Genomic DNA, 21,938 nt, shown 5'->3' with positions numbered 1-21,938 from the left:
TCTATAGAAAATCATGTTAGACACAAAATTTTCTATAGAAAATCATGTTAGACACAAAATTTTCTATAGAAAATCATGTTAGACACAAAATTTTCTATAGAAAATCATGTTAGACACAAAATTTTCTATAGAAAATCATGTTAGACATAAAATTTTCTATAGAAAATCATGTTAGACACAAAATTTTCTATAGAAAATCATGTTAGACACAAAATTTCCTATAGAAAATCATGTTAGACACAAAATTTTCTATAGAAAATCATGTTAGACACAAAATTTTCTATAGAAAATCATGTTAGACACAAAATTTTCTATAGAAAATCATGTTAGACACAAAATTTTCTATAGAAAATCATGTTAGACACAAAATTTTCTATAGAAAATCATGTTAGACACAAAATTTTCTATAGAAAATCATGTTAGACACAAAATTTTCTATAGAAAATCATGTTAGACACAAATTTTTCTATAGAAAATCGAGTTAGACACAACATTTTCTATAGAAAATCAGTTTTACACAAGATTTGCTATGGAAAATCATATCCACGTGATCAAGGTAGTTTAATTTAAGCTGAGATTTTATTGGATGAAGCACTATAAGTTATTTGGTATGAATATCTGAATTTGTACTGACAGCAAACCTGCTATCAAATCCCTCTCCGGTGTCTATTCGACGTCCAGATTGGTACATGAATGCCGGGTGTCTCTTAACGAGATGGCGAGACATTCTAACCTGGAGTTATTCTGGGTACCGGGTCACTCTGGTGTACTCGAAAATACTATCGCGGATGAACTGGCCAAAACAAGCACTGCAAGTCTGCAAGTCGACGAGATCGATATTTTTGTCGGTTTATCGCCCTACTGTTGTAAATCACTCATGAACCCTAATTTTTTGAGTCTGGTCAGCTCAGATGGTCTAGTTTGACTAATAGAGGTTTAAATGGCCCATCTAAGACGATGATAGGTCAATGTCCCTCATAGTCCGGGCCCGTGATACTCCCAGCTCGGCTACGAATTTTGATAGCCGGCTTGCAGGGCACTGCTTAATTGGTGCTCATGCTAGGAGACTGAACATTTTTTACAATAACTTCTGTAGAAGTTGTGATGATGAAGACTAGGGGAAACGGTTGAACATCTCATTAGTCTTTGCCCTGCTCTATCGAGGAACCGGACTACGAAAATGGGTAGTCCTTTTATGCATCTATCGAGAGTGGATGTTACGAAGTTGGATTCGTTTATTCGTGTAAACGAGCTCTTAAGGACCTGAACATGATCCTTTATAAAGGGACCAATTCATGGACTCATGTGAGCTGGACTGAGTTCATACAGAGTCTCGACTTAATTAATTTAAATTGATCTTAATTCACTAAAATCTTAATTCGGAATTAAAAAATGTCATCCATTCATTTCATAAATTCATTTCTAACATCTAATTCCTTAGCTTCATTCAAGTGCTCTTATTTAAATAGAATTCAATCATCGTTGAATTCAAAATTTATAACAGAATTAATGTTAAATTAATTCAAGGATTCATTTGAATTGAAGAAAAATTTAATCATTCAATAAATCCTTAAAGCTATTTTGTAATGGATTTGAATTCAATAAAATTTGAATGATTCAATAAGGAATTAATTCTGTAAAGAATGAATTCGCAAATCTCTAATTCATTAACGGAATGGTTTAGAGATACAATTTATTTCGTTTTCGAAAAAGGAATTGTAAATAAATTTGTTGGTTATAAAACATCTATTTATCTGATAATTATTTTCTGTTACCTACCTACTTACTTACTAAATATCCTTTCTTTTCTCTTATCTATTTTAGCCCGAGACTGTACCCCAAGCCTGTATTGATATGACCAAAGTTTTGGAGGTTGCCACCGCCGAAGATGTAACCGGTCATACAAATTCGATTGCCATAACGGCACCAGATCGTGTTACATTCGTTAAAGGTACCTGTCCCGAAGAATCGAAATGGTGGCTGAATATATTGGTGGCGTTTCCTAAATCGAAGGGACGTCACAAGCGTAATGCCACATTTCCGGGTGCCCAAGCTACCACGATTTTGCAATCAACCAATTCAGATGCAGCTGCCGTTAGTGCAACAGCACGTAATCGTCATAATTCCTATCATAAGGATATTTTAACGTCCACCCAATCAACTGGTGTTTTAGCATCAACTACCGTTTCATCAACAACATCATCTTCTGCGACAGCCAACACAGCGGCCATGGCGTCAAAACAAGAGAAAAAGTCAACGGCCATGAAGAGCAGCAACAACAACAACAACATCAACGGTAGTTCAAAATTATGGTCGCATAATGATGTTGTCGTAACAACAAAAACGGCGACTAGTAAAAATGCTGCAGGCATTAAAAATAATCATAATGCCGGCATACGAAATGCTGCTGTCAATAATGACGTAGATGATGATGATGACGAAAACGATGAAGAGGATGACGAGGAAGATGATGGTGTGGAAACTGGTGAAGATGACGAGGAGGATGAGTGTGATGAAGAGGAAGAAAGTGGTAACTCAACGGGTGAGGAATGCAATACCAAAAAGAAAAGTTCAATGGCTGGAACAAGTGTTCATGATGAAAATAATCGCAATGCTGTTAATGAAATTAAAACTAGAGGTAAGTTAAAATCGTATAGTTATTAAACGCTTAAACAATATTATCCCTGCTTAAAATTGTATACAAATATTTATTGTTCTATCTGATAGATTAAAACTGCGTGTTTAATGTATATCTATTCAAAATACATTACTTAATTTATCATAAATTTGTCATGGTTTCTGTCTGAGTTCTTTCAATTCATTTTGCAAAGATTTATTATGTAAAGAAACACTTTAAATTTAATTAAATCTGTGCTATGAAATATATCTATACGCGCTCTCATTCAATTTATATATGAATTTTATGAACTCAATTAAATTCAATCATTATATTGCTTTTAATTTGTTATGACGCGTACATTACAGTTTTTTTTTTTATTTTAAATGAAAAAAAACACAAATTTTTAATATCTTTTAAGCACATATTTTAATATTTGTGAAAAAAACCTGAAAAAAATCATAACACACGTCCATTGTATAAAGAACCAAATAACAAGCATAAAATTTATTAAGAGATCAATCACCTTTTTTCTTACAATAGTGAACGTTTACTTTTTATTTCATCGACTGTAGAAACGAGTGTGAATGTACTTGTATATGCCACATATTGGCCATGACATTAAAACGTTCGAAATGAAAGAAAATACATAAAAAAATATCTGACAAATCTTACAAGACATGACATATAAATACTTTTATCTTGTTTTATATACAACTGTTGTTTTAGGGTAATGTTAAGATTTTTTGGGTGGGTTTTATACAAAAAAAAATACTTAACTATGAGAAAAAAATCAATATTTGAAGGAACAGTAATATAGGGTCTTTCAATAGGGACTTCCGAACATTGCAGTTATAAAACTGATTTATCAAAATGAGTATTCTGAAAAAAACATTTAACGGTGACGACCATTTCTGGATGAATGGCTACGTCAACAAACAAAATTGTTAAATTTGGCACATGAGATCCAAGAGCGTCAAACTTCTTTTGGCCAGAATTGGATAATATGGATACCAACGACATTTGGTTTCAACAAGACGACGCTACGTGACGCACAGCTCATGACGATTGCTTCTCTCACATGGAGATAATGTGAACAGGCCACTGATATCGTGAAATTTAACCCCATGGTACTTTTTATTGGTCCTCAAAGCCAACACATAACATTTATTGGCAGAGTCATGGTAATTGTGTTCATTCATTTTATTTACATTCACTTATTATCCTTTACAAGACATCCTGGATTTTATTGAGATTGGCATTTCTGTATTTAATCAAATAATCAAATCAAATAGTCTTTCTGAACTCAGTTGGCTTTTCCCATTTCATCTTAATGAAGTTTAGTTATTCTGTTGGGCTTTTGGATATTGAACACTTTCGGAAATTACAATATTTCACGGGATTCGCAATATGACTTTTCAGTTATGATTTTTTCGCAATTCTCTTTTGAATTAGTTTTTACTCCATTCCTCTTATCTACAAACTTATAAAATCATGACCGTGTTTATCATATTAGCCCTTATTTAGTTATATGTTCAGGATGTCTTAGTACTGATTCGAGAGATCCTTTACTACGGAAGTCGTTTTGTTAGGTTTCATTACATCGTAGAACCAATTCAAGAGCTTTAGTATTCACCTAAATTAGATTGATTTCTCTATTATGCTTCAGGACATCATATAGTCGTGTTAGGAGTTGCAGCATCTCTCAAATAAATTGACATTTAAGACCTATGATGACCCCATGAATCTGTTAGCCTTTCTTTAGGGCTTATGAAGAACATTTGAGAGGTTTAATATCTTACAAATTACTTTGGTTTGCCATTTTGACTTCAGTGAAACTAGTAGTAAGTCTTAGCATCTTTCAGATCGGCTGGATTTCCTAGTGGATATTTATGTCGATTTATGTGTCTTGGTATTTATTTTCTAATTATATGTCAAAGCAGACTCATACGTTTAAGAATTAATCAAATAAATTTGGCTTTTCTAAAAAAATCGAGTTGGGAGTTACAGCATACTTTGGCATTCCACGTACTTCATGACATCATTGAACTGATTCGAGAATCCTTAGGATTTCTGTAATCAGTTGTGTTTTATAACCCTTTTCGGAATTAGAATCTGAATTAGTATCAAGCTTATATTCGTCTAAAATGAAGTGGAATTGGAATGTAGACAATTGGCAACAATATGCATTAAAGGGATAAAGCTTCATAAGTTCTGGAAATCTTTAAATCTATTTGGAGTTTAGGACAAGATATTTTTTTTGCACAGTGTGTTAAAGGCAATTTTATTTTTATTACTTTTTTTATAGTTTTTTGTTGTTGTATTCATATGCAATGGGGAAGAAAATACTAAAAGAGGTGTTAATGAAAAGTTGAATAACTTTTACAATTTTCATCCGATTTCAGAAATTAAAAACGTGATTTGTTAAAAACTAAATTTTCTATATACATTGATATAAATCTGTATAAGCTTTCATATCAAAATAAACAAAAACTGACTGAGTTTACGAACATCACTTAAAACGGTTTTTTAGAATAACTTTTGAATTTGAGGGTGTTTCTGAAATTTTTTGACACAATTTCTAATGTACTCAGCAAGACCTATAAACTTAATGAGAAAACACATAAAAACATTTCTTTTACATCTACAAAAAATAAAAAATATATTTTTAAGCGTTTATAACGTTTTTTATAATGATAATGATTTTTATGTTCGAAAATACAAATTAAAGCCTAAGGTCCCACCTATTTAACAGAGAAAAAATATTAAAGAAATACTCATCCATTCAAAAGTTACAGATTTTTGATCCGAAAATAACCAAAATTTTGCACAGGTGTAATTCGATTCAAAAGGAAAATCATTCGAATTTGTATGCTATATATATTGAAATTCGAAGACTTTTTTTATTCGAATCGAATTGCACAAGTTGTCTTATCATGTAAGCTTCAAGACATCTTATAGTAAATTGAGGTATTCCGCAATGTCTCAAATCAACATGGTTCTTCTGCTTTAAAGATTCAATTTATCCTCAAATTATGTCTTCGAGATAACAATGCGTCGATTTGCGATTTACACAAAAGTAGAGAATTTCATTAGCTAGATTTGTCAGTTGGGCTCAAGGCCATCAATGAGCCAATGAACTTATATTAACTGAATGGATCCGAAAGTTCATTATTTGCTGGACTTCAAGGTTTAGTTTAATAGATTAAATTACTGCAGCATCCCTTAAATCAGTTTTACTTTTCTATTTGACTTTAGAATGTTAACGAGTAGATTTGGAATTTTCAATAGCCTCAGAGTAGAGGTCATTCAGGAGTTTGATTATTAATTGCTACAGCAAACCTCAAATAAATTTTAATTTTATTTTGGCTTCGGAATTTCAATATTCCTAGAGTAGTTTCAATATACATACCACTAATAAACTTGATTTGGACGTTGTGTTTTTGGATAGTGAAGGTATAAAAATCACGCAAATTAGCTTGGTTTATTAGACTCAAACTAAACAGTCGTTTAAGCACTCCTCAAAATTATTTAGATTTTCTGCAGGAATTCAAGTCATAAGAATCTAAGTAAGATAAAATTCATAAATATTAAAAATCATGTTTTTTTTAAGAAAAACAAACACAAACTGCGCAGCGCTTTGCTGGTGGGAATCGAACAGAAACCCTCAGATCTATAGGGTATCATTGAATATAATCGATATTTTCAACATCCTTAGAGTATAGTCGTTTCAGGAGTATCATCACACCACAAAACGGCTTGTTTTGTAATTTTATCTTAAATACATCACGAAGTCGATTCAGGAGTTTCAGAAGTCCCTAAATTGAAAATATAATTATATCTCCAATTATCATGACTATGTGCTGAAATTTAATATTTAGTTTCAACTTCCTCCAGCATCATTAAGTCGATTCAATATTCAGTATGCTTAAATACCACAGATTAGCTTGTTTTATCAGTTTAAGTTTAGAACATCAATAAGTCTATTCATAATTTCAAGATTTCTCAAATTAGTAGTATAAGCTTGGTTTATGTCTTCTACTAGTTCATTACTTCATTAAATCGATTCGAGAGTTGAAGCAATGAAGATACCGTAAACATCAAGACAAGATTTTAAAATCCATCAAGCTTGTATTTTATGTTGAGGTTAAACGTGTTTATGATTAATAGTTTTGTAAAACCTCATACCTGCTGGACAAAATGATATCCCATTAGAATTTCGCTGAGTAGATTCTGGGAGTTTATTCCACAATTTGATTCAGAAAGAAAATCGTTCTCATATTTATTTTTCGACCCCAAGTTGTCACTTCCCATCATAAAATATGTTTGTTTACCCACACCATGACTACATTTCGTGATCATTTATCAATTCCATTGTACTCTTCATATACTGCTATGTTTGCAAAAATTAAAATGAACTAAAAATGTCATCAATTGTATGAATACGGACAGACGGACGGACGAACGAACGGTGGTGGTATTCTTCATTTAATTTTTTTTTAAATGTCAATTTAATTTTATAAAAGCAAATTGTTGATTGTTTCGTTCATAGAACTAAATGTAGCAAAAAAGAAGAAGAAAAAAAAACAAATTTCTCATGAATGGCGAGACAAACCCATTGAAAATAATTGACATTGATCAAAGATGACAGCTAAGGGTATGTGTTTAATTGGCACAAAATCATCATTATGAGTTTATTAACATTTAGTACTGAAATATGAAGAAAAAAAAATATTGAATAAAAGCACTTACATTGATACTCGTAAATGGCTAAAATTTATTATATGGGATCTTTTTTGTTAGGCAAACAAAAAATAAGAGTAAAGTTTATAAAGATGATGATTATGCTAATTAAAATATGTACATCAATTTAAAGCGGGTTCAATAAATGGTTTATCAACAATAGATTTTTTTTTAATTTTGTAAAAAATTCACAAGTATGTATTTGCAGACACACAGCCTCAAAAGTGATTACACACCTGTGAATTATCTGCCTTTTTTAAGACAATGAATATCATTAAAAATTTAGGTCGGACCTAAAGTTTTTTTAGAACCGAACATAATATTTAACATTATCTGCAACAAAACAAAACTTTAAAATTTGAATCGATGTATTTGATTTTGTGATTTTCATTATCTTAAAAAAATCAAAAACTGGAGTTTGCTCACATTTGTGTGTATATTCAAACATTATTTAACACAATTTGAACCTAATGAATCAAAGCACCGCACTTGTTATTCTGTTTGATCGGAGGAATATTTTCATGTTTTGAACCACCACCAAAAAGATGGAGGGTATATTGAGTTTGTCATTCCGTTTGAACATATCAAAATATTGGTCATAGCACCAAAAAGTATATTTTTATACCCTACACCACCATAGTGGGGAGGGTATAATGCGTTTGTGCAGATGTTTGTAACGCCCAAAAATATTAGTCTAACACCCACCTTAAAGTATACCGATCGACTTAGAATCACTTTCTGAGTCGATTAAACGATGTCCGTCCGTCCGTCTGGTCGGCTGGCTGGCTGTCCATATAAACCTTGTGCGCAGAGTACAGGTCGCAATTTTAAAGATATTTCGATCAAATTTGGTACATATTATTTTTTCGGCCCAAGGACCAAGTCTATTGAAACTGGCTGAAATCGGTCTATTATTTCACTTAGCCCCCATACAAATGTCCTTCCGAAATTGGACTTTATCGGTCATAAATATTTAAATCACATAGATATCTCCACAAATTGCATTCCAAATAAGTTTTATATATACAAAATTCATGTCACCAAATTTTGTTACGATCGGTCCATAATTAGTCATATCTCCCATATAGACCCGCTTCCGAAAATCACTTTAACGTGCATAAATCGCTTAAAAATGTTGGTATACTCACAAAATTCAACATAGTAAACTTTCATATAGACAGAAATCACACGACCTAATTTCATGGTGATCGGTCCTTAATTGGCCATAGCCCCCATATAAGGTTCACTTCCGAAAATCACTCAAAAATATAAATTATTTTAATTTTAAAAGAAAAATGTTTTTGCTCTTTTACTTAGTGTAGGGTATTATATGGTCGGGCTTGACCGACCATACTTTCTTACTTGTTTTTTTTTTTGAATTTTTATAAAGACCTACGATTGAAGCTAAACTTAGACCTTATGAAGACCTACAATTGAAGCTACATATAGACCTTATAAAGACCTATGATTGAAGCTAAACTTAGACCTTATAAAGTCCTACGACTGAAGCTAAACGTAGACCTTATAAATGGATATGATCGAAGATAAAATTAGGCTTCATAAAGAGTCACTGTTAAAGCTAAACACAGACTTCGTTAAGGCCTAAGATTGAAGCTCAGCTTAGATTATATAAAGGCCTCCCATTGAAGATAAACCGAGATTATAGAAAGACCTATGACGTATATATATGCTGGGTCCTGGTAAATTTCTAAGGCGACCTCGCTATGTCCGTCCGTCTGTTTACGGTACGATAGGGCTTCGATGGAAGGACCTAGGAGGATACAATTTTTCCCAAATATATTTGGTATTGAAAAATGGCAAAATCGGTTAAGTATAACCAGAGTTATTTACCAACATTTGAGACAACTTCCAAAATAGTTGATATTTTTCGAAAATACTTAGCTATTTTCCTTAAATATATTACAAATAATATAAGGAAATTTTTCACACTTTTTTCGTTTTGATTAAAAGACATGATCTGTTGAAAACGATAAGAATAGGTCCATGAATTCTCTCATACCCCTTCCGCATATGGTTCCCGGAATATGGCTCCATTGTACATAAATGCATATACAGTAGCCATACAAAATTCATCAAAAATAAATTCCATGTAAAAGCAAATTGCAAAACGAAATTTTTTTCGGATCGGTCCATATTTGACCATAGCCTCCATATATACATATCTCACTCGTTAAAATCACTTAAATACGCATAAATCTCTTACAAATATCGATATCATTTTGAAATTCAACAAAAACAATTATATTATATAAAGAAATCGCCGGAGCTATATTTATAGCTCCATAATTGGTCATAGCTCCTATATAAGTACCACTTTCCAAAAACACTTAAATACAGATGTGAATATGGACCCCTAATTATATGTAGCTCCTATATAAGGCCCACATCTGGAAAATACATTAACACAGATATTCCCTAGTTATAGAAAATATAAAACTTACCAAATCGGTAAAGAGATAAATGTTTTTATACAAAACGCACAACAATAGGTGTAAGTATTATAATGGTGGTGGGCACATCCGAATATAGTTCTCTTACTTATTTTCTATGAAATTATATTCCTCCAGCTCAACATCTGCGTCAATTTCAAATTTCGTGAGAAATGTAGCTAAATTCTTAAAATATGTACAAAATTCTTATGAATTTATTTACATTTTCTACAGTAATTTTCTTTATTACTTTAAAGATCTAGTTTTTTGCTATAATTTTTTCGTAATAAATAATTGTTACAATGTATCATTGAAAATGCCATTAAGGCAGCTTAAAATAAAATGATGATGATGACGACGACGACGTTGATTCACGAAAAGAATCACCTTTCTACCTTTAAAACATTGTTGCTGATATAAATATTTTCAAGGTTAATTTTAAGTACATACCTGTACCACACACTGGAGCAACACTCCACTGGAGCACTGATATTAACTGGCCAACTAAGCTGTATGGATGGTGATGTTGTTAGTACTGGTACTGTTGCTGTTACTGTTGCCGTAGACGTTTCTGTTGTTGATTGTTATGATGATGATATTCATAAACTAGCTGCACGCACATTATATTGTTGATAATATTGATTGCCTTTAGGCCACAAATTGTGGTAATAATATCAAATATGGTATTACAATTTAACAAACAAAAAAAAAAGTGATTCAGTTTTGTACTTATATTTTGTTACCTTACCTTTTTAGAACCATTCTATGCACGATAAAGATGTAGTTTATATTCTGACTGTTAAGTATGAGGAAGAGGGGAACAGAAATTCGGTTTAATATCCTCATGTCTTCAGAAACAAAATTTACCAACAAAATTTTGACAACTGATTATGAAGCCAATAGAATGATATAATTTCCATGGCCAACATTTTTGGTTTTCGTTAAAAAGATTATTTATTTTCGAGACAGCCAAAAAATTCACTTGAAACAACTAAACCATACGATCGACCTTCGCTTCATGTTTTGTTCTCTGGTCGGCAATCGTAATAGCCTTTAAGCAACAAGAATACCAACGAAGTTCATCAAAAAACTCCTTCAATTCAATATCCATGTTCTCTTTTTGCCGACCACTGGTCTATACTGAATTTTGTTCATCAATACTTTATTCTGTTTCTTTCACTCAAACATTTTTGAAGTGTCTTATATTTGCAATTTGTTCATGTTGTTTTTTTTTAATAAAAATAACACAAATTCTTCAATTTGTTCGCTTTGTTTGATTTTCGTTTTTAATGTTTTTCGTTGGTCAGCGAAATTAAATTTGATTTTAAAAAACATACATCATATTGATTGATTCATCTTATTAAAATTCCTTTTAATCAGACACCAAAAAGCTTTTATTTTCAGCTGATTATTGGTTTGTTGTTTTGTGAAACGTAAAATTTGAGCACACATTTTGTTTTTTTCTTTGTACAGATGCTGATGAGACTGTCAAGGATGAATTTGAAAATTTTAAATTGGTAAACAAAAATAATGTGTAGTCAAATGTATAATTTACGTACCCTACAGTTCTAATAATAGAAACGGATTCAATTGTGTTGGAAATGTTAAGAGGAATCGAAAAATACAGAACGATAATGAACTTGTTCGGTTATTGGAGACCCCTTATATTTCGTTTGTAAGACACATTTGAAATACATTTGAGAATAAGGGGTTTATGAAGTTTTAGTTTAGCTTTAATCTTAGGTATCGTAGGAATTTATGAAGTCTTGGTTAAGCTCGGTTTAGCTTCAATCTTATAGCTTTATGAAATTCTAGTTTAGCTTAAATAGAAGGTCTTTAGGAAGTTTTAGTTTAGCTTCAGTGCAAGGTCCTTATGAAGTCTTAGTTCAGTTTTATTCCAAGGTTATATGTAGTCTTAGTTTAGCTTCAAACGCAGAGCATTATGAAGACTTAGATTAGCTTCAATCGAAGGTCTTTATGAAGACATAGTTAAGCTTTATCCGTAGGTCTCAATGATATCTTATTTTAGCTTCAATCTTAGGTCTTTGTGAAGTCCTAGTTTAGCTTAAATAATAGGTCTTTATGAAGTCTTAGCTTAGCTTCAGTGCTAGGTCCTTATGAAGTCTTAGTTTAGTTTTAATCCAAGGTTTTTATGTGGTCTCAGTTTAGCTTCAATCCTAGGTCTTTAAGAAGGCTTAGTTTAGCTTCAATCATACGAATTTATGAATTCTCAGCTTAGCTTCAATCATAGGTCTTTAAAATATGTTAGTTTAGCTTGTATGTCTTTATGAAATCTTAGTTTAGATTTAATCGTAAGTCATCACGAAGTCTTTGTTTAGTCTTAATCGTAGGTCTTTTTGAAGTCTGAGATTAGCTTCAGTCGTAGGTCTTTGTGTAGTCTTAGTTTAGCTTCGATCGTAGGGGTTTATGTAGTCTTAGTTTAGCTTCAATTATAGGTATTTGTGTAGACTGAGTTTAGCTTCAACCGTAGATCATTAGAAAGACTTAGCTTAGCTTCAATCGTAGGTCTATATGAAGGCTTAATTTAGCTTCACTCGTAGGTCTTTGTTTAGCTTCAATCATAGCTCATTATGAATACTTAGTTTAGCTTCAACCATAGATCATTATAAAGACTTCATTTAGCTTCAATCGTAGATCTTTATGAAGACATAGAGAAGCTTCAATCGTAGGTCTATATATTGTATTAGTTTAGCTTCAATCGTAGGTCTTCGGGTAGTCTTAGTTTAGCTTCAATCATATGTCTTTATGCAGACTTAATTTAGCTTCAACCGTAGATCATTATGAAGACTTAACTTGGCTTCAATCGTAGGTCTTTATGAAGACTTAATTTAGCTTCATTCGTAGGTCTTTGTGTAGTCTTTGTTTAGCTTCAATCATAGCTCATTATTAAGACTTAGTTTAGCTTCAACCATAGATCATTATAAAGACTTCATTTAGCTTCAACCGTAGATCATTATGAAGACTTAACTTGGCTTCAATCGTTGGTCTTTATGAAGACTTAATTTAGCTTCACTCGTAGGTCTTTGTGTAGTCTATGTTTAGCTTCTCTAGTAGGTCTTTGTGTAGTCCTAGTTTAGCTTCAATCGTAGCTCTTTATTTAGTCTTAGTTTAGCTCACTAGTAGATCATTATGAAGACTTAGTTTAGCCTCAATCCTAGGCCTCTATGAAGTCTGAGTTTGGCTTCAGACTTACGTCTTAGTTGTCTTAGTTTACCTTCTAACGGAGGTCTTTATATAGTCCTAGTTTAGCATTAATCGTAGATCTTTGTGAAATCTTATTTTAGCTTCACTAGTAGGTATTGTTATAGTCCTAGTTTGGCTTCAATCGTAGATCATTATGAAGACTTAGTTTAGCTTCAATCTTAGGCCTCTATGAAGTCTCAGTTTAGTTTCAGACGTATGTCATTATGTTGTCTTAGTTTACCTTCTATCGGAGGTCTTTATATAGTCTTAGTTGGGCTACAATCGTAGGTCTTTATAAAGTATAAGTTTAGTTTCAATTGGAGGTTTTTGTATAGTCTTAGTTTATCTTCAATCGTAGATCTTTGTGAAATCCTAGATTAGGTTCATTTCTAGCTACTACCGTAGATTTTATATGGTCTTAGTTTGGTTTCAATCGTAGGTTTTTCTCAAAAAGAAATATAAGAAGCTTCACAAATATCTGTTCATATGCTAATGTGTTTAAACTCTTTTTACTTTCAATCGTGGACCATCCCATATATTTATTCATGAGAGTGAATTTTCTCTAACCCATTACCAAGCAATAACACATACATTCCATAATTATTAGGAATTAGATAATCTTTTGACATTATCAAATACACATTTAACGAATCATTGCAATTCATAAGCAAAATCGTTACAAACCTAAAAGCAAAAAACTGAAAACTAAAGAAACGCATACATAAATATTTATTTTTTGTATAACTTTCAAATAAATATAAGAAAAACAAGCGATTCAAATGAACTAAACTCATTATAAATTCTAAAGAAATTTTTGTAAAAAAAATAATAATAATAAAGATAAATTAAATGTTAAAATTTTTTAAAATTTTTCAAAATTTTTTGCTACTTTTTATTTATATAACCTTGCTCAATATAGATTTCATATAGAGTTCAAAGACTTATAATTTTTTTTTTTTTTTTGAAAACACATTTGACAAATTTATGGCTGAGCTAAATGTTCAAATATATTTTGTCACCAAAAAAAACAACCTCCTGTTTAAAGTCATATTGAAAAATAATTATATCTCGAACATGTCTTTAACTGCAATATTTGTTACTTTAAATGTTTAAATATTTGTTGGCTATTTCTTTAAACAAACTGCCAACAAAATGCACTTTACTTTATTTTGCTTAAAGCTAAAATTTTTTCAAAAATACCTTTAGCTCTTTTTTTTTGTATTAGACTCATAGTAGTTATTAGACAACCACAACATGTAGACAACAAAAAAAAATAAAATAATCAACAAACAAAATGTTGTTTTGGCTTTTGCTATGGTTAGTTGGCGTGAATTGAAAATCAAATTGTTGGCTGTTAAAAAGACTGTCACACTAATAACATGAGCATTTAAAGTCACAAAACAAAATAGCGATTTAAACAAAAAAAAAACACACAAATCAGCAAAAAAAATAACTAACACAATTTGAGCCAAATCGAAAAAAAATCATTAGCTGAAATTAATTTCAATTTAGGAGTGTTAATAACGGCAAATGGAATACTCTACTAAGACTAAATAAAGACCTATGATTCATATAAAGACATTCGCTTGTAGCTAAACCAAGCCTACATAAAGACCTACATCATTACCTTAGAATTGTAACCCATTACCAGGTAATGCATGTTTTCATTATAAAGTGTTTCAATTCCTAACTCTAATACCAGAGTGTAGGGTACACGAATACAAAAAGCAATTTAAATAACGATTTTTTCTAAAGCTTGTTTTTTGACAAATCGTCGTGCAAAATAGTAAGTAGTTTTTTTTTTGGGTTTTACTGTGGCAACATTAAACTGCTTAAGCAGCAAACGGCAACATTAAACTGTCATTCAAACGAACAACTATTTTTGAGGCTCATGCCTTGCATTTCTACTATCGAAATCCGTACGACAAGTTACAATTAGTTTTGACAATTGTTTTTCAATACAAACACATGGCTACAGTTGCAATAGATTCTAGGAAGGTATAAGATGATTTAATAGAGCATTAAATTAACATTAAGTTATCAATAAAATTCACTTGTGAAATTCAATTATAACAACGTATAAGGTATAATTTTTTAATACAAAATAATTGCATTTATTGCAAAGACAATAGAAATTATTATTTGCTAAAAATTTAATAAAATTATTGATAAAAACGGAAAAATAATACTTTTTTCAGTAGAGTATTTGTACAAGTCGTTAGTTAATATATGTTTGTATTATGAAAGCTACTGGTATTTAGCTAATGGCATTTTAATAATTTATTGCTATTTATTATTTTTATACATAAAAATAAACAAAAATCTGAAAAAAAACAATTACATTTAATTGTTTTTTTCTATAGTTTTATATGAAAACAATTTTTTGCCAATTAGAACTTTGAACTTTCAAGGTAAATTTTTTTGGTATTTTTCTATGTTCAAAATACGTAGGTAGTTCTTTATTATTATTAAGTTTTCTTAAAAAAGATTTATTACATTTAGTTTTTTATTTAATTTGTTTTGATATTTTCTTTATTAGACCACCCATAACATTGTTTATTTAATTGAAAAAAAAAACATCAGTTTTTGTTCAAACAATTTGACCCGTTTTTTAATTTATTGTTAACTTTATTACCTTTAATTTACCTTTCAATTCGCATTAAGTATTTCCTTATAAACCACATTTTTTGTGTTTTGTTTACTTAAATTATGATTTTGTAGATTTTTTGTTTACTTCTCGTGTTGCCTGCTTCTTTTTTTGTTGTTTTTCTTCTTTTGGGAAGACAACATGAAAGCAAATGTTAAACTCAAAATGTCCATTAAGTTCAGTGTCAAATACATAGACATAATTTAATGGGACATAACTCAAAACAGTTGATGACAAAAGTGTGCTGACATCTTTAAATAAATAAAATCGGTTCGTTTTATAAACATAATTCAAGGAACCTTTTGCTACCACCAAATACAGAGCATTACCGTATCGCAATGGTATTTGTCTCTGGTGTTAATTGAGCTGGTTAGCCGTGCTTTACGTATGCTCTCTTAACACTTAGTTCCATATTTTATAGCATGTAGTGATTCGGTGCAAAAATTATTTTCTTTCATAGTGTTCAAACATCATTTCGGACATGCAAAATCATATTTCTAAGTCTCTCGGCTTCAATGCGTATTGGTCTCAAGAAAATAGAACTCTTGACAAGAGAACAATTTTCTATAGAAAATAGAACTCTTGACAAGAGAACAATTTTCTATAGAAAATAGAACTCTTGACAAGAGAACAATTTTCTATAGAAAATAGAACTCTTGACAAGAGAACAATTTTCTATAGAAAATAGAACTCTTGACAAGAGAACAATTTTCTATAGAAAATACAACTCTTGACAAGAGAACAATTTTCTATAGAAAATACAACTCTTGACAAGAGAACAATTTTCTATAGAAAATATAACTCTTGAAAAGAGAACAATTTTCTATAGAAAATATATCTCTTGAAAAGAGAACAATTTTCTATAGAAAATATATCTCTTGACAAAGAGAACAATTTTCTATAGAAAATATATCTCTTGACAAAGAGAACAATTTTCTATAGAAAATATATCTCTTGACAAAGAGAACAATTTTCTATAGAAAATATATCTCTTGACAAAGAGAACAATTTTCTATAGAAAATATATCTCTTGACAAAGAGAACAATTTTCTATAGAAAATATATCTCTTGACAAAGAGAACAATTTTCTATAGAAAATATATCTCTTGACAAAGAGAACAATTTTCTATAGAAAATATATCTCTTGACAAAGAGAACAATTTTCTATAGAAAATATATCTCTTGACAAAGAGAACAATTTTCTATAGAAAATATATCTCTTGACAAAGAGAACAATTTTCTATAGAAAATATATCTCTTGACAAAGAGAACAATTTTCTATAGAAAATATATCTCTTGACAAAGAGAACAATTTTCTATAGAAAATATATCTCTTGACAAAGAGAACAATTTTCTATAGAAAATATATCTCTTGACAAAGAGAACAATTTTCTATAGAAAATATATCTCTTGACAAAGAGAACAATTTTCTATAGAAAATATATCTCTTGACAAAGAGAACAATTTTCTATAGAAAATATATCTCTTGACAAAGAGAACAATTTTCTATAGAAAATATATCTCTTGACAAAGAGAACAATTTTCTATAGAAAATATATCACTTGACAAAGAGAACAATTTTCTATAGAAAATATATCTCTTGACAAAGAGAACAATTTTCTATAGAAAATCTATCTCTTGACAACAGAACAATTTTCTATAGAAAATATATCTCTTGACAACAGAACAATTTTCTATAGAAAATATATCTCTGGACAAGAGAACAATTTTCTATAGAAAATATATCTCTGGACAAGAGAACAATTTTCTATAGAAAATATATCTCTTGACAAGAGAACAATTTTCTATAGAAAATATATCTCTTGACAAAGAGAACAATTTTCTATAGAAAATATATCTCTGGACAAGAGAACAATTTTCTATAGAAAATATATCTCTGGACAAGAGAACAATTTTCTATAGAAAATATATCTCTGGACAAGAGAACAATTTTCTATAGAAAATATATCTCTTGACAAGAGAACAATTTTCTATAGAAAATCTATCTCTTGACAAGAGAACAATTTTCTATAGAAAATCTATCTCTTGACAAGAGAACAATTTTCTATAGAAAATCTATCTCTTGACAAGAGAACAATTTTCTATAGAAAATCTATCTCTTGACAAAACAATTTTCTGTGGATTTTGACAACAATCTTCATGGTGTAATGCCTCTAGTTCTTGGTAAACAAAAGCATTCAAAATGACATATGAGTTATTAAAAACCAAAACCGAGTTCAAAAGATACGCCATCTTTTGTAAATCCTGCATTTGTATTCCAATAATTTTGTCGCCAACTGTCATAAAATGAATCTCATACGAGAATATGCATATTTTCGTATTTAAACATATATAGGTACCTCCTCAATACAAATGTATAAATGAATTGAATGTACGGATAGATATGTATGTTAAATTTAAAAATTAGGTTCACCATACAATGTTGCAAGTAAATTGGTAAAGCAGCGTCGACGATAAGCTTTGAACGAAAATGCTTAAACATACTAGGGCACAAAAAGAACACCCATTTGCAAGAAAAGCGAAAAGAATTAAAACCAAGAACCATTTGGACATGGCAAATAAATACAAGAGCAAAAAAATTAACAAATAAAATATGTAAAAACTGATCGAGCATTTTGAAATTATTACAACAACCGATCAACAAAAAAAAAAAACATCTGAACTAAGCTGTTTTTAGGTCTGTCTGATGGACCCAGCGGCACATGAACCCACAAAATGTAATAATATGTATAAACGTTAAAAAAATCGCAAACCCTTTGACTATGAACCTTTGATAACAATAAACATACATACACGATTTGAGCATAAATATGTGGTGTGTATGACGCAGAGGATGATGGTGATGATGACGATGATGCGAGTGTAAAAGTAAATAAAATGTTAATTTATTACATGAATGTCAGGGCCAGACATTGCGTTCAAAAGAGGTGTGATCTTTGCCATAATCACTAACAAACGTAAATTTCCACAACTACTACTAAAAACACAACAAACAAGAGCTGCTGGATACTAAGTTGAAAAGAAGTTTGGACTTTTTACCCTACACTTGGCAAGAGAGAAGTTACAAAACACAACAAACAAGAGCTGCTGGATACTAAGTTGAAAAGAAGTTTGGACTCTTTACCCTACACTTGGCAGGGGAGAAGTTACAAAACTGTTTTTTTAGTAGAAAATATGTTTTTTTTTTTGAAAAAATTAATTTTTAAGGATTTTGTTTATATCTTGGCCATTTATGAAACACTTTTTTTGGACATATTCTACAATGAAATTATGATTTAAAATTTCAACTAAGTGGGACCATACCCGATATATAAATGTAAATTTCTTGTTCATTAGATGCAGCATTGATTTCAATATACATTTCTGTTTCTTAAGTGTTGAAAGGTATCACAAAGTCTACTTAAATTGATGCTGAAATTTCTCTTGAATTTTCCTTACTTCCACGAAGTATAAAAAAAAACGTTAATACCTTCTAGTTATCATGACTTAAAAGTTTGTTTGGTCAATTCATTTTAGCATTCTTTAAACTGAATTCAACAAATATTTATATATGCCACACTCAGTTAATGATTTTACAATGTTGCACCATTGAAATGCAAAAAAAAATTTAATATTAAACATGAATTTATATTTTAGTTTAATTGAGTTTTTATTAGCAATTTTTATAGATTTTTATTGATTTTATTTTTAAATAAAAACAATCCATTTTTATATAGATTTTCCTGGTAATAATAAACAATTCTTACAAGGACTAAACTAAATACATGGCCATGTTTAAAAGAATTTTATTACACTCATAATATTTATTGATAAGGGGTTATTTTAATTTTAGCTATAAATTTTTTATAGCAAAAAAACGAAAACACTTTCAAAACTAGTTTAAAATTTATAAATACTTTGTTACTATTTCTAGTTGTTAATGAAACTTGTATTAAGCATCAACTTAACTATTTTTTGCTTACAAATGTTTTGTGCAATTGTATGATTATATGATTCACTATTACTTAATCGTTGCCACAATTTACTGAAGATCAAACAAAATGACAATTTAATGATGCATTTCCTTTTAATTTGTGTTTTTTTATTATTTTTATTTTTTGCAATTGAAAAACAAGTATCTTTCGTGCACTTGCTTGCAGTTGGTTTTATGTAGAGCTGAACATGCATTTCAGTAATCAATCTTAATCAATAAACATGAATTAATTCAGCTAGAAACTAGAGTGTTATAAAATGAAATGTTGTTTTTAAGATTATGTAGTTTTAAGCAATAAAATAAATGACACCTTACAGCAGGCATAACATTTGTACAATTGGAATAGAAAAATTTTAAGATCGGAAAAATCTAACAGAATATATTTCAAAATGTTTCCCAGCTAACTACAAAATGCTTAGGGTAGTGACTCTACTCTAAATTACCTGTGACGTGTAAAGTTCCCATTTGGATTCTCGTTAATGAAAAAAAAAAAAAATTGCTGATATTGTTACGATTTCAATTTGAATTTATAGGAATGTAACGGCTGCTTGCAACATTCATCATGTTTACAAACATTTCTATCTGTTATTAACATTGTTTATAAGTATGGCAAGATTAACTGTTAAAGCTGCTAACATTAACATTAAAGCTGCTAAAAGCTATAGGTGATCATTGTGAATATAAAAATCCTAGTTTTTTCCGTTAGATAATTCATGAAACTACTAGAAGATGGCAGTGTGTATATAAATAACAACAGCGAGTTGCTAAGCATTTAGTGTAAGTGCTGTTAGAGTTAACGTCAACCGTATTACCAATGTGTTTTTAAAGTCTGTAATATAAGTATGTATTAAAAGAGAGTGAATGTTTAAATTGTTGTGTAAATTTTAAACTACTGATCGCTTTTATTTGTAATTAAAAAAGTACGGTTTATTTAAAGGAAATAAATCACCGTTTTTAAAAGGTAAAAACGTAACAATATAAATACTCCTATATATTGATAGTGACAATGCCAAGTTGATTTTAATTTGCTTATTTGTAGATCATTTGACTATTAATATAATAGAAGTATATTGGATATCTCTGATAATACAGCATAGAGTCATTTGTCATTTTAGAGAATGAGACACTTTTCCTATACATTTTCAGAATAACGTTTACCACAAATAAAAACCTGAAATTTCATGATTTATTTAGAATTAGTAAACGGATTAAGATATCGTAGCCAAAATTGGAACACTATATCGAAAGGTCTATTATTTAATTAAAAATGTGGAATTTTTTAAAATTGTTACTTTTATTTTGAAACATTTGCCATTGTTAGCCATAACCTTTAACCATCTTTCTGGCAACATATGGATTCCGAGTCAAAAGAACTGCTCAGTCTTGAAGCCAACAATAAATTAAGCCAATTTCGGATACTCTTTTCTGAAGTGAAGCGTATCCCAGAGAGAGCGCATTGCATCCATCGAAACAAATAGTAGTCAAACGTGGCACGGTTTGGACTATAATGCGGGTAAAGAAAAATTTCCCAACCACTTCATTCTCAGTACATTTTAACAGTTGGCCGAGCGTTGTCATGATGGAATATTACGGTTTCTGCCAATGATCGATTAAAACGAACCTGTTGCATTCACTATAGGTTCTCTGTGATGGTCTGGCCAGATCCAGTTGCTCATAATAGATAGGACTCTTTTGGTCCCAGCTAATACAGATATCATACATATTCCATGGATATCTGGCTTTGGTGTCTATTCGACTGGTTAACTGGACTTCAAATACAATCTATTACGCTTCGGGTTATTATGGATCCACTATTCGCGCAAGTAATGATTCAGTGTAAAAACGATTTTCTTTTGTAGCGTTCAAGCATAATTTTGGACATGCACAATAGTCTTTCAAGGTCTCTCGTCTTCAATTCGGATGGTAACCAATTTCCCTGCTTTTGGATGAATCCTGCTACTTGCAAACATTTTGAAATTACTGATTGAGTAGCTCCCAATGATTTTGCAAGCTCTTCTTGAGTTTTACAACAATATTCATGGAGTAATGCCTTCAATTCTTGGTATTCAAACTTTATTGGCTGTCCTGGACGATCTTTGTATTCCGTGTCAAAATCTCTATTTCTGAACAGCACAAAACATCTCTCACACGTTGAAACTGATGGATCACATTCACTGTAAGCTTTGGTGAGCACACCGATTGAGCTTCAGTGGCACAATTTCTAAAATTAAAAAAGTAAAGCTAAACTTCCCGCATATGACGCTTTATTGACACAAAATTCGA

At 30.5% G+C, this 21,938-nt stretch overlaps 1 protein-coding gene across 6 annotated transcripts in view; it reads left to right on the top strand.

Moving 5' to 3' along the window:
• Positions 1–21,938, top strand: part of osp (outspread) — a 302,097-nt gene that overhangs the window by 239,768 nt on the left and 40,391 nt on the right. For all 6 annotated transcript variants that reach the window (XM_065499376.1, XM_065499373.1, XM_065499375.1 and 3 more), the window contains exon 5: positions 1,825–2,638. In XM_065499376.1, the coding sequence (XP_065355448.1) occupies positions 1,825–2,638 (814 nt within the window). The remainder of the gene's footprint in view (positions 1–1,824; positions 2,639–21,938) is intronic.

Source organism: Calliphora vicina, chromosome 2 (assembly GCF_958450345.1).
Source record: "Calliphora vicina chromosome 2, idCalVici1.1, whole genome shotgun sequence".
Taxonomy (NCBI): Eukaryota; Metazoa; Arthropoda; class Insecta; order Diptera; family Calliphoridae; genus Calliphora; species Calliphora vicina.
This window is presented reverse-complemented; position numbering and strand designations above follow the sequence as displayed.